An 11,493-nucleotide genomic window follows, 5' to 3' on the forward strand; every position below is an offset into this window, starting at 1 on the left:
CCGCATACTAGACCAGCCCTCAGCAATATAGCTGCAAGCAAGCAAATACCCAGCCTGCCCACTGCCTGTTGGGTTTTGTCTTTATTCCGGGTCTGGTTGCCTTCGCTGGCAGCCAGAATCAGTGCGCGAAACCAAAATTCGAAACGAACAGTCGTCCGCCATTCCCCTGGCACAAGCCGTGGAGAAATACAAACGCAGGAACTTCGGAAGAGGGCCTACTAGAGCGACTAAAACCCAACTAGGGCGACTAAAACCCCCTAATCTCACCCTTGCCGAGGAACGCAGCCGAGGAATTGCTTACTTGCGGTGCTGCACTTGCTGCTGCTGTGGGACCCTACTGTGATTGGCCGCGTCGGCAAGGTAAATTGCCAAGTCCCAGTCGCGGCCTTGCGCAAGGTGATGGTCGCATGCGCTCGATCTCAAAATTGCTGCGTGCGAGGATGATACTAGGCTCTGGTCGGATCACTCCCCTGTGTTACCAGGGATGGGAACGAGGTTGTCGTCTCAAACCTCTCTGGCACGTATTATCTCGTTTAGTCGGTACTCGCATCGTTGGCGTGAACATCACCCTTGGTTTCGGGAATCGCAGATATCATACCAGGTAATAGCGGGAAAGCATCATCAGCCGCAGCTAGGTCCACCGCATTGAAACCCTTGCCCTTGGATTTTGGATCTCGGACTTTGTCGTGAACAGGATTTGATAACGGGTCCCTGTCATCACGCTCGCGCTTCGATTGTTGCTGTTTCGCTTCGTCAGCTTTCTGCTTGTCCCGGATCGAGGGTACGGCACCTCGCTCCAGCGAGGAAAACCATTGCTTTTTCTGAGCCAGACTCTTGACAGCTTCAACAACCCCACTTACAGTGGAAGGTGGCTCCAATTCCAGGAGCGCAAATATTTCTATTGTTTCTGGAACGAGCATGATCTTATCGTTCACCTTTAGACCACCTCGTTTTTTCCCACGGCCTTTCTTCTTCCCTGTAGCTTTGTTGAGACTCAAATAGTCGTCATCATGGTTTCTCACAGCATTCTTCCCCGAAAGTACAAGACCCTCAAACTCCCCAGTGGGGGATGAGTCAGATGTATCGAACTCAGACTGCTTCGCTTGATCGGGGCCTGATTTCCCATACGTGGTTTCTAGATAGTTAGCAAGATAGGCACAGAGCTCCATCTCTTCTACATAAGGGACACGCTTAAGTTCTTCAGCTTCAGCCTCCTGTCGGCGCTTTTCTAGCTCTGCACGACGGGCTTCATCTTCAGCCTTGCGAGCTTCGTTCCTGACGCGACGAACTTCACGCTGGTGAGCACCTGCAGTTGGGGAATATGTCGAAATTCACGAGTGTTATGTCGAGCACTGTCACTCGCGAAAATCGTTTTCCAATGAACGAAACTCCGCCCTGAGCGCCTTAATGGTCTCTACTTTTGCCTGTTTCTCCTTCCGTAGGGCGTCTTTGTCCTTGAAGAGAGCTGGTAGTACTGCCCGCCGCTCAGAGTTGGCTTCGTTAAGCGTTTCCAGGATTTGCTTCTGCTCGTCAATTTTTTTCTTCAGCACGTCAAGCTCAGCATTTTTGGAAGAGAGCTGTTCGGAAATTGACTGCGAGTTCTTCCGCTCGGAGGAGATCGAATCATTATTGGCAGCAAGATGTGTGACCAACTTCTTAGACTGTTTGAGGTGGTCTATCTCTTTGAGCAGAACCTTCTCATCTTTTAATGACATTGACGTGGTAGACTGGCGCTTCTCCAAATCTGCAATCTGTTTGTCTATCTCCTCTGGTGACGTGTACTTCAGCTCCGCACGCAGTGAACGCCCAGCCTAAGCGCACGAGGCTTGACACCAAACTTTAGGTCCGAAATCACCGTTATCTTAGAGTCGAGGGATGCTTTCGCAGACTTCTGAAGCGCGGCGATCTCGGCGCGATCACGCATGATAGCATCTTTACGTTCACGAAGTGACTTCATTGTAGTGCGGGCCTCGCGAAGTTCCTCTGACTGATCACCCCCCGAACTCTTTGCATCGGCAATCTTGGCGTCGACCTCCGAAAGCCGCTCGTTGAAGTCCTGTACTTCATCATTGAGCGCCACTATTTTAGCATCGAACTCGCTTTTGTCCGGGCCTGTAAATTGCTCTAATTCAGTCCTTTAGCGGGAGAGCGACACTGACGTTTGCGAGATACGGTCCTCGATGCGTCAACTTTATGAATGTCTGCATTCTTGATGTCGAGCTCTTCAATCTTATGAGCTTCGCTTTGCGCCTCCATCACTGAGCGATCCAATTGGCGATTTGTGCCAGCTGTACTAGTAGCTCTTCTGCCGTCTCAGTTCCGTCTGACCCACTCCGCTAAGTTTCCTTCCCTGGACTGACGGTCAAAAGTTTCAGTCGGAGGTCAAAAGTGCCAGTCGGAGAGTTTCTAGCCGTCAAACCGCCGCCGCGCCGGTTTCCCACGGTCTCCGCCGCCGCGCGCGCCGTCGCCCGCGGCGCGCAGGCGGCTTCCGGGGCGTCGACCCCCCCGGGCATCAGCGCGGTGGTCGCCGCGGGCTGCCCCTCGCCCGCGGCGGCATGGACGCGTCGCCCGACGACGACGACGACGACGACGTCTGCCTGTCGCCGCCGCCGACGCGGTCCGCGGGCGCGCCCGAGGCGCTGGGCGAGCCCTGGACCGCCAGGTCTTCGACTGCGCGCGCGCGCGGCCCGTCGACGCCGCCGCCGTCGCGCCGCGCGGCCGCCGCGGGCAGCCCCGCGGAGCCGAGCGACGACGAGGTCTTCTGCCTAGCGCCCCCGCCGACGCGATCCGCGCGCACGCCCGAGGCGCCGGGCGAGCCCTCGAGCTCCAGGTTTTTCTCCGTCGCCGCCGCCGCCGCCGCGGCCGCGCGGCCGCCGCGGGCAGCCCCGCGGACACGAGCGACGACGAGGTCTTCTGCCTAGCGCCCCCGCCGACGCGATCCGCGCGCACGCCCGAGGCGCCGGGCGAGCCCTCGAGCTCCAGGTTTTTCTCCGTCGCCGCCGCCGCCGCCGCGGCCGCGCGGCCGCCGCGGGCAGCCCCGCGGACACGAGCGACGACGAGGTCTTCTGCCTAGCGCCCCCGCCGACGCGATCCGCGCGCACGCCCGAGGCGCCGGGCGAGCCCTCGAGCTCCAGGTTTTTCTCCGTCGCCGCCGCCGCCGCCGCGGCCGCGCGGCCGCCGCGGGCAGCCCCGCGGACACGAGCGACGACGAGCTCGTTTGCCTGTCGCCGCCGCCGTCCGCGACGCGCTCCGGGACCGCGGCATCGCTGCCGAGGTCGCCGGAGCCGCCCGCGCGCGTCCGGTCGCCGCCGCGCGACGCTCCGACCACGTCGCGCGCCAGCCCCGCGGACACGGGCGACGACGAGCGACGACCACTTGTCGCCGCCCCGACACGCGCGTCGAACGGCGGTGCGGGTCCGTGGACCCGGTGCAGAGGTCGCTCACGTCGCCCGGCGTCGCGCGTACCGAGCCGCAGCGGGTGGCAGCCCCGTGGGGCCAAGAGGACTGACGGAAAGCCTGCGGACCACGGCAGTGCCTCTATGGCGCCGCACGGCGCCGTCGACGGGCCAGGTTTACGCCCGCGGTTTCCGTCACGGGCTGACCAGAACCGTCAGTCGGTCTATTAATCGTCAGTCCTTGAAACATACTATTGTAGAGCTATTGTAAAATTTTAGGTACAGGTAATCTTCGATTAGCCAGGAAAGTAGCGCCCAAAGGAGAGAGAGAGAATGAGCTGTTATTTACTATTGCAGCTCAGTCGATACTCGCTCCTTATGCTCTTATCTGGCCGGCGTTGCTGAAGCAGCCCGCCGGCGAAATTCTTTCTGAGGAGGGGGCATGGGGTAAATTGGGGAGGCGGCGGCCATGGTTAGAACCAACCCGGTCCCGCCGCCGGAGCTGGTGGATCGCCCGTTCATTGAGCAGGTGCGAGCCTTGCCAGCGCGGGTCGCGCTGGAGGCGTTTCTCGCGGCGGCTGCGGGCTTCACGGATGACCCGCCCGCACGCGACGCCTTCGCAGTGGTGCTGCGAAGCTTGACTGCGGGGATATTTAGCGGCGGAGACTTGCCTCGGGACGAGTGAAATCGAGCATGGGGGTCTGGGTTTGTAAAATTCGACCGGGTCCGATGGGGGCGTACTTGGGGAGGCGTCGGGCGACCCCCCTAGGTCCCCAGGGGGCTCCTGGCACTTATTTTCTGGGTCGGTCGGTCGGTAGGTCGGTCGTCGCCGCCGCCGCCGCCGCCGCCGCCGCCGCCGCCGCCGCCGCCGCCGCCGCCGTCGTCGTCGTCGTCGTCGTCGCGCGCGCGGGGGAGTTTCGAACCTAATTCAGTCGCAGGGCGACCGCAGAGAGGTGATGAGTTGCCCCATGCCAGCTGTCACGGTATATGGACCCGGGAATGCAAAAATCGAGTCGGCGCGCCCCGCAGTCGCAGTGATCGACAGTCTCGCCGCAGAATGCCGCCAGCAGGATTTTTTGAGCTCCCGAACCCCGTCGTCGCTGCCCGGCGCAGCACGCGCGCTTTTCGTGCACCACCTGGCGCAAAACGGCGCGGTGCCGGCGCATCACATCATCGCAGCGTTATCCGTCGGTCGAAACGATGCAGTTTTGTACGATTTCGATGAGGTTTTCGATTACTACTTCAATAAATTAACCAAGGCGTTTGCTTTTGTAACACCCCTGGGTCGGCGCAATTAATTCACGGGCCGCGCTGAGCTTACGGCGCCCGCCGTCGGAAGCGGTTGCTGGTCCAAGTAAGCAAAACCTTACCGATGGCGACGCGCGGTGGAAAATTCCAGAGTGCTGGCGAGACGTAGGCGAGACGAAAACCGCGAATCGTCCAGAAAAATGTTCGCAATTAATTCGAAGACCCGGCCCATTTGAACAAGCGCGTCGGTTTCTGAGGGGTGGGAACAACGAAAGTCAAGTTGTATTATCCGACCCCCTCATGCTCGATTTGGCTCGACGTGATCACAATACAAACTTTGCCAGTGGATACGAAAAAGAAAAAGTATATGCCGTGTTAGAATCCGAGTATGCTAGTATGAAGCACCAGCATAGTATAGCATGAGCATAGCCAGTATAAGGCAGACTTAGCATGGCCAGCATAGGCCAGTATGAGCGCCCCAGCATAGCCCTGGAGGATAGCATAGTCCCGAGTTAGGGTAGCATAGCCCAAAGAGCGGAATGTAGGCTCCCTAGGTAGCTGGCTTATCGCCAAGCGCACTTTGATTGTGCTTAATCACACTCGCGTTCTGACCTCGATAGTCCGACGGTCGCCATTTATCACCGCGGCGCGCCACGCGCGGGCGCGCACGCGTGCCCGAATTCGCCCGGCTCGGGGCCACGCGCCGTCGAGCCGATGCGCGCGACGCGCCGCCCTCTCTAATCATCGGAAACGCCGGGCGCCTCTGCGTGCCGCAGTGGGACTGGCACGGCGCGCCGTCACGGTGGCTCGACGCCGCGGAGCCGGGAGACCGTAGAGGGGTCCGAGTACTCCATAAATACCGGTATATACCGAGTATTTACCATACCGGCGGTATATACCGGTATATACCCGTCCCGCTTTGCCCATACCGGGTATTCCGGCACTATAACGTGCACAGCCCGGCCGTTGAGGAAAGCAAGGGTTAGGCTTACCAACAGCGATAACTATTCATCGCGAATCGCTGACAAAAAACAGAGATGGACGCCACGGCAGACCAGCAGCAAGGCGACGCACCGGCACTCGTAAAGGTATGCTCCGTAATATCTACGAATTTTCCTGAGGAAATCTTTTCCAGGATGAGGAAATCGATACGAACTGGGACGAAGCTATAGAGACTTTCGACAACATGGAGCTGCGCGAGGAACTTCTTCGCGGGATCTACGCGTGAGTCGTCGTCGTTTGTTATTTTTGTTGGGTCTAATGACCATTACCAATGAAAAAAAGCAAAAGTGGTAATTGCCATTAGGTATGGTTTCGAGAAGCCGTCTGCGATCCAACAACGAGTAAGTCGCTACTCATAATTCGAGCCAACCAGTCATAATTCGAGTCATAGGCGATCAAACCAATGCTGATGGGTCGCGACGTTATTGCCCAAGCCCAGTCGGGAACGGGCAAGACTGCCACGTTCTCGATCGGCATCTTGCAGCAAGTGGATAATGGACTCGCTGAGTGCCATGGCTCCCACGCGTGAACTGGCACAGCAAATCGTTAAGGTCATGATCGCTCTCGGTGATTTCATGTCAGTGCGTATCCACGCCTGCGTGGGTGGAACGGCCGTCCGTGACGACATACGGACCCTGCAAAACGGTGTCCACGTAGTGGTTGGCACACCTGGGCGTGTGTATGACATGATCAATCGCCGTGCTCTCCGTCTTGCAGACACCAAAATATTTGCTCTAGATGAGGCAGATGAAATGCTGTCCCGTGGTTTCAAGGACCAGATTTACGATGTCTTCAAGTTCCTCCCAGAGCAAGTTCGTGTCGCTCTCTTTTCAGCAACAATGCCTCTAGAAGTGCTTGAAATTACGAGTCGCTTCATGCAGGAGCCTATCCGTATTCTTGTCAAGAAAGACGAGTTGACTTTGGAGGGTATCAAACAATTCTACATTGCTGTGGAACGCGAAGAATGGAAACTAGACACTCTCTGTGACCTCTACGAGACTCTCACCATCACGCAGGCAATCATATATTGCAACACCCGGCGCAAGGTGGACTGGCTTACGGATGGGATGACCCAGAAAGACTTCACCGTTTCTGCCATGCACGGTGATATGGACCAGAAGGAGCGCGACATCATCATGCGCGAGTTTCGTTCGGGTTCAAGCCGTGTTCTTATCACTACTGACCTCCTTGCTCGCGGTATTGACGTGCAGCAGGTCTCCTTGGTCATCAATTACGATTTGCCTACCAATCGTGAGAATTACATCCACCGAATAGGGCGATCCGGTCGTTTCGGCCGCAAGGGCGTTGCCATTAATTTCCTCACTTCGGGTGATGTGCGCTACATGCGTGACATTGAGGCCTTCTACAATACACAGATCGAAGAAATGCCCATGAATGTTGCTGACCTCATCTAAACATTGTACCGGTCAGAATTGTAAAGCGGCAATTCGCACACACCCAAACAGCCACACCGCCTATCGAATGGCATACTGACTCTTGCACTTATGTTGGAGCAGGTCGCGGAAGCGGAATCTCAAAGCTGGGCGCCAGTAAGTCGTTGATCAGCCCTGATGGCAGACCCAACAGGTCTGAGTTTCGCCGTGCTGCCCTCCTAGCCGCGTGGTGGATGTTGGCCATTTCAAGCCCAGGCCCCTCGAGAACTGACCTGGGTGCAACCTGAGTGCGCGAACGCTGGGAGTTCAACGCGCACGCGTCCTAGGAAGCGGCTCTAGGAAAGCCCCTCGTCGCTTGCCTGTCGCTTGCCAGCCTGGGTTCAAATCGCCCTAAACTAGTCGCTCCACTAAAGCTAGGTCCCAAATTACGCGACGGCGTTTTTTTTACGTGGGCCGCCCCACGGCGTTTTTTGCGCGTGTTTACGCGTTTTTACGCGTTTTTTACGCGGAACTTTTTATTTTATTTTATTTTTTCGCCGGGGGTCCGAGATGCAAACGGCGTCGATTTAGACTAGAAAAATAGAGAGTTTTCCCTAGTTAGAGGATCCCGATCCTGAGAGTATCCCTAGTTAGGCTCCTCCCCTCCTCCCTTGTACTTTAATTCTCCACGGTTTATGCGTAAGGAGAGTTGCGGGGCTGAACCTGAAAAGGGAATTCCTCGTAGTCAGTGTAGTGAACTTGTAAAAGGGATCTACCTGAATTGAGTAGCCTCGTGATTCCCCATCATCCCCATAATTTACATTACCCTGTTCCTTCTATATCGCGACGTCACACTATGGAGATGACACTGCACTTCCCCGTAACGTTGACTTCAACGTTCCTTAGTACCCTAGTTTGGGGTATTTCTCTCTAAAAAAAAATTGAGGAGAAAAAAAAATGTACCACGTGTCTCACGTAAATTACGCGGGTTCCTAGACCGCGTTTTTTTTGGCGTTTTTACGCGTTTTTTACGCGTGTTTTGGGACCTAGCATTAAAGGACCGCCAATAAACGGGCGGGGCGACCGCGGGAAACACGCAGCGTCTGGGGGCTGCGCCGGTACGCCGGAACGGCCGGGAGCGCCCGGAGTCGCGCGCTCCGGAACACAGCCTCCTGCCGGCACACGCGCGCGGCGCGCGCCGGAAGAGGAGTTCTGCTGCCGGATTCGATCTCTGCGGCTGCGGTGTGCGCGTCCCGATTCGATTTTGGCAGCCCCGTATATATTGCCGTTACAGTTTGACACATCGAACGATATTGACCTCCCCTGTGCTGTTTTCTGTCCGATTGTAGGTTCGAATACCCACGCGCGCGTCGTCGTCGTCGTCGTCGTCGTCGTCGTCGGCGGCGGCGGCGGCGGTGGCGGCAGCGGCGGCGACGATGCTGCTACCACTCTAGATAAATTTGGCGCACCTGTTGTGCACTGACGACGACCTGTGCCTCGCCTCAGGGTAATTTCCTGGTTTTTGTGCGCTAGGGCGTCGTGCGTAATTTGCCTGGCCTGATGCCCAGGCGTCTGGAAATCTACCGGAACACCGGAACGCGCCGGAACACGCCGGGACACGACCGGAGGACGCGAACCGGAACACGCGACCGAGGGGGCCGAGAGAGCCGGAGGCCGGAACATCCGCGGGACCTCTACCGGAACATCTGGCTGTGGTGGTCCTCTCCCAGCTCGCCGCTTCCCCGGGGTCCGGGGTGGCGCGGCTTATATTTTTTGGCCCGCCCACCACCCTCCTTCGGCACAAATGAAGCACCCGCCCTGGGAGATACGAAAGGCCAAGTGGACGGAAACCCCACTATTGTGGCACCGTGACCGTGCCGAGTCTACTCTAGAGTGCCACTGGCAGTGGCCTCCTTCTTAAGTACGCCCTAGCTCCCACTTAGACTGCCCTTAGCCTGCTAGTACCTACCTACGAAAATCTACGTCAAGGTGAATGAGGTTTGTGTCTTCATCTGCCCCGGAAGAATGGCCCAGACGCTCCATCGCATGCGCTGTGGAGCAGGTGGCCATCCCACTACAGACAGGCTCAACATGAGGAGCTTGCGCAACATGCATCTGCAAGGGGTGTGGGGGGGGGTCTTGGATGTGACCTCCAGTCGTCCATGTTGTGTCATTTTGAGCATCAGACAGGTTCCGCGTCACGGATTCCCTAGAATCCCTTGATTTTGGTCTGCTAGCATTAGGAATGGCTTGAACAGCAGCCCCATCCTTGCGCAAAGCTGCCTCGATACTAACTTCGTAGGGTAGCGCGTAGTCCACCATCTCAACCTCCACACATCGAGGTTTAAAACCCTCTTCAGTTCTCGCTTGGAGCTTGGCAGCTGAAATGGCACCAGGTGAAACTTTTGTCTGGACAATATATGTGGCACAAGTTCGTAGTTCTGGATAAGGGTCATAGGGCTGCTTGGTGAGACGGACCTCATGTTCCTCCAGCTCAACGGGCGTGTGCACCTCATAAATAATACTAGACTCCTCCGAAGTGCCCGGTATCATCGTGGCCGCTCCAGATGCGTCTGTTACAGTGATTTCAGCAAGTGCGAAGTTGAGAGAGCAGAGGGCGAGCGGTCGGCTCAAATCTGCGTCACTCATCCTTGCCTACAAAATTGCGCATTAGAGAACAGAGAATGAATAATGTGCACTCAGAATAGCGCTTCGACCTGGGGTATCTCCCCATGGCATTCGATAGCTGCAACGACTATCCTTGGTGGTGGGAACCAACGGCGTTGCAGCCCCATGCAGATGACAAAAGCGACAGCCCCGAGAACGTAGCACGCCTTAGATAAAACCTGGAGTCGCCTATCGACCTAATGCATGCAGCATCAATGTGATTCGATTCTTGGTTCAGATGGAGACACGAAGACGTGCTGTGTTTGTGTCAGTGAGAGGAGGGGCTGCACAAGATATTGAGTTGTAGAAGAGAGCCTGAACGAAGATTGTGTAGTTGCATTCATAGCTGTAAGAAGTGGATAAGTCCGAAGATTTAAGGAGCCAGCTCATCAGGAAATTATCCGGTGTAAGGTCAAATTTCGCCTATAAGCGGTCTGTCTACGTGTAGATGCAAAAACGGGGGACGTTTTGAATGTCACGTCAATAGGCCCAAACTCCAGCGCGACTTCATTCTTGTGATAGTCGGTGGTCATCCAGGCTCCCCAGAAGGAATCACGTGTGAACGTTGCGTTCATGAGACTCGTGAATGTTTTCTCTGAACCTGGCCTGCGCGGGCTCAGGTTTGGGGCTCATTCAATGTTTTCTTTCTACGGGACTGGGGCAAATCTATTATTTAACACGGTACAAAGCTGAAGGTCTGTAGACTCCCATCTTATAGTTCCAAGCTTTTGAGATCGGTCGTCGTGGACATAGCGCCCCTCCAGCTTTGCGGCGTGGAGCTTGACTGAGGTTAGGGCACCCCAGTCCTCAGTGTGAGCTGTTATCTTGGCCACGAACGATAGGTGGACCTGCCTATTCCCTCTATCTACAATGCGGTATGACTTGACACTGCTCCTCAGAACATCGTGGTTGATCACACGCAAATTCATGTCGTTGACTTCCACGTCTCCAAGGCTAGCGGGAGCTCCTCGAACTTGGACATTTGGTGTGCAGGTAGCGCCGACTGCGAGGAACGCGGCTGCCATAAAAAACGTTGCTGAAAGAGCCACAACTTTCATACCCTTATCTCGTTTATCATTTGAGGTGTCAAATGCGTGATTCAAGAATAGAAGAAACGCAACGAATCCACCACTCACTACGCCCACGGCAGACACACCTGGAATAATTTTGTTGGTGGAACCCAAAAGTCTGTCTCTGGTCGAGCACCACAGACTGCCAAGACTAAGATCTTGCTCATCATATCCTTGGAGTTGATGCTTGTGCGCCTACTGAGAATTGTGCACGGGAGATGAGATGATAAGGCTCGGATAGGGGACTCAAGCCGGGAAGGACCCGAGTAATCACTCTGAAACTCGTAGCCGTCAAATCCACAGTACCCGCAAGTCTTGGCGCAATAGCCAAAAAGGCTACCCTCTAGCCCAAGAGTAGTCTCGCATCTTCCACTCTCTTGAAGGTCCTGGCAACATGTAGTTGATGATTGAGTGGTTCTGCAGAGCTCTGGCCACCCTAGCTTATCTCGCAGGAAGTCTTTGGCATCTCGCTGCAGGAATCCATCATTGCAAACTGCCGTTGGCACCTGGCTTATAGATGGCACCATGGTGCTCGGAGCTGGTGTTGGCGGGATCAGTGTCGGAGTGGGTGTCGGACCGCAGTAGAAACACGATCGAGCGCAAAAGCCCTGATATTGACCTATAGGACAAGAATGACTGCAGCTGGCCTGGGCTCTATCCTCCACACAGTTGCATGCCTCCCTCCGCAAATACACCACCAGCATTACAACCAGCATCATCGGCGAAGCTCTGGCAACA

The 11,493-nt window shown here is 56.2% G+C and overlaps 4 protein-coding genes across 4 annotated transcripts in view; 2 read left to right on the top strand and 2 right to left on the bottom strand.

Moving 5' to 3' along the window:
• Nucleotides 1–2,277, top strand: part of PPA7 (putative inorganic pyrophosphatase) — a gene marked incomplete at both ends in the record, with an annotated part of 4,726 nt that extends 2,449 nt beyond the window's left edge. Inside the window, 2 exons of the mRNA XM_009037767.1 lie at nt 113–1,306; nt 1,364–2,277. Of these exons, the coding sequence (XP_009036015.1) occupies nt 113–242 (130 nt within the window). The remainder of the gene's footprint in view (nt 1–112; nt 1,307–1,363) is intronic.
• Nucleotides 2,278–4,186: 1,909 nt separating this feature from the next.
• On the bottom strand, nt 4,187–5,146 carry AURANDRAFT_63366 (hypothetical protein; the record flags this gene model as incomplete). Its single annotated transcript, XM_009038175.1, has 4 exons — nt 4,187–4,318; nt 4,389–4,531; nt 4,651–4,895; nt 4,980–5,146. The coding sequence occupies 4 exons, from the start codon at nt 5,144–5,146 to the stop codon at nt 4,187–4,189; spliced, it is 687 nt and encodes a 228-aa protein (XP_009036423.1).
• A 510-nt stretch (nt 5,147–5,656) lies between these two features.
• On the top strand, nt 5,657–7,466 carry AURANDRAFT_70153 (hypothetical protein; the record flags this gene model as incomplete). The annotated part of the gene is made up of 5 exons (XM_009037768.1): nt 5,657–5,731; nt 5,779–5,867; nt 5,950–5,986; nt 6,037–6,058; nt 6,085–7,466. The coding sequence occupies one exon, from the start codon at nt 6,140–6,142 to the stop codon at nt 7,058–7,060; it is 921 nt and encodes a 306-aa protein (XP_009036016.1).
• A 245-nt stretch (nt 7,467–7,711) lies between these two features.
• AURANDRAFT_71414 (hypothetical protein) overlaps nt 7,712–11,493 on the bottom strand; it is a gene marked incomplete at both ends in the record, with an annotated part of 4,230 nt that continues 448 nt past the window's right edge. Inside the window, 13 exons of the mRNA XM_009038174.1 lie at nt 7,712–7,794; nt 7,982–8,064; nt 8,311–8,460; nt 8,656–8,836; nt 8,992–9,399; nt 9,448–9,673; nt 9,730–9,882; nt 9,932–10,108; nt 10,165–10,291; nt 10,376–10,533; nt 10,555–10,841; nt 10,895–11,374; nt 11,433–11,493. Coding sequence (XP_009036422.1) covers nt 7,712–7,794; nt 7,982–8,064; nt 8,311–8,460; nt 8,656–8,836; nt 8,992–9,399; nt 9,448–9,673; nt 9,730–9,882; nt 9,932–10,108; nt 10,165–10,291; nt 10,376–10,533; nt 10,555–10,841; nt 10,895–11,374; nt 11,433–11,493 — 2,574 coding nt within the window. The remainder of the gene's footprint in view (nt 7,795–7,981; nt 8,065–8,310; nt 8,461–8,655; nt 8,837–8,991; nt 9,400–9,447; nt 9,674–9,729; nt 9,883–9,931; nt 10,109–10,164; nt 10,292–10,375; nt 10,534–10,554; nt 10,842–10,894; nt 11,375–11,432) is intronic.

This window comes from Aureococcus anophagefferens, assembly GCF_000186865.1.
Source record: "Aureococcus anophagefferens unplaced genomic scaffold AURANscaffold_7, whole genome shotgun sequence".
In the NCBI taxonomy this organism is placed as follows: Eukaryota; class Pelagophyceae; order Pelagomonadales; family Pelagomonadaceae; genus Aureococcus; species Aureococcus anophagefferens.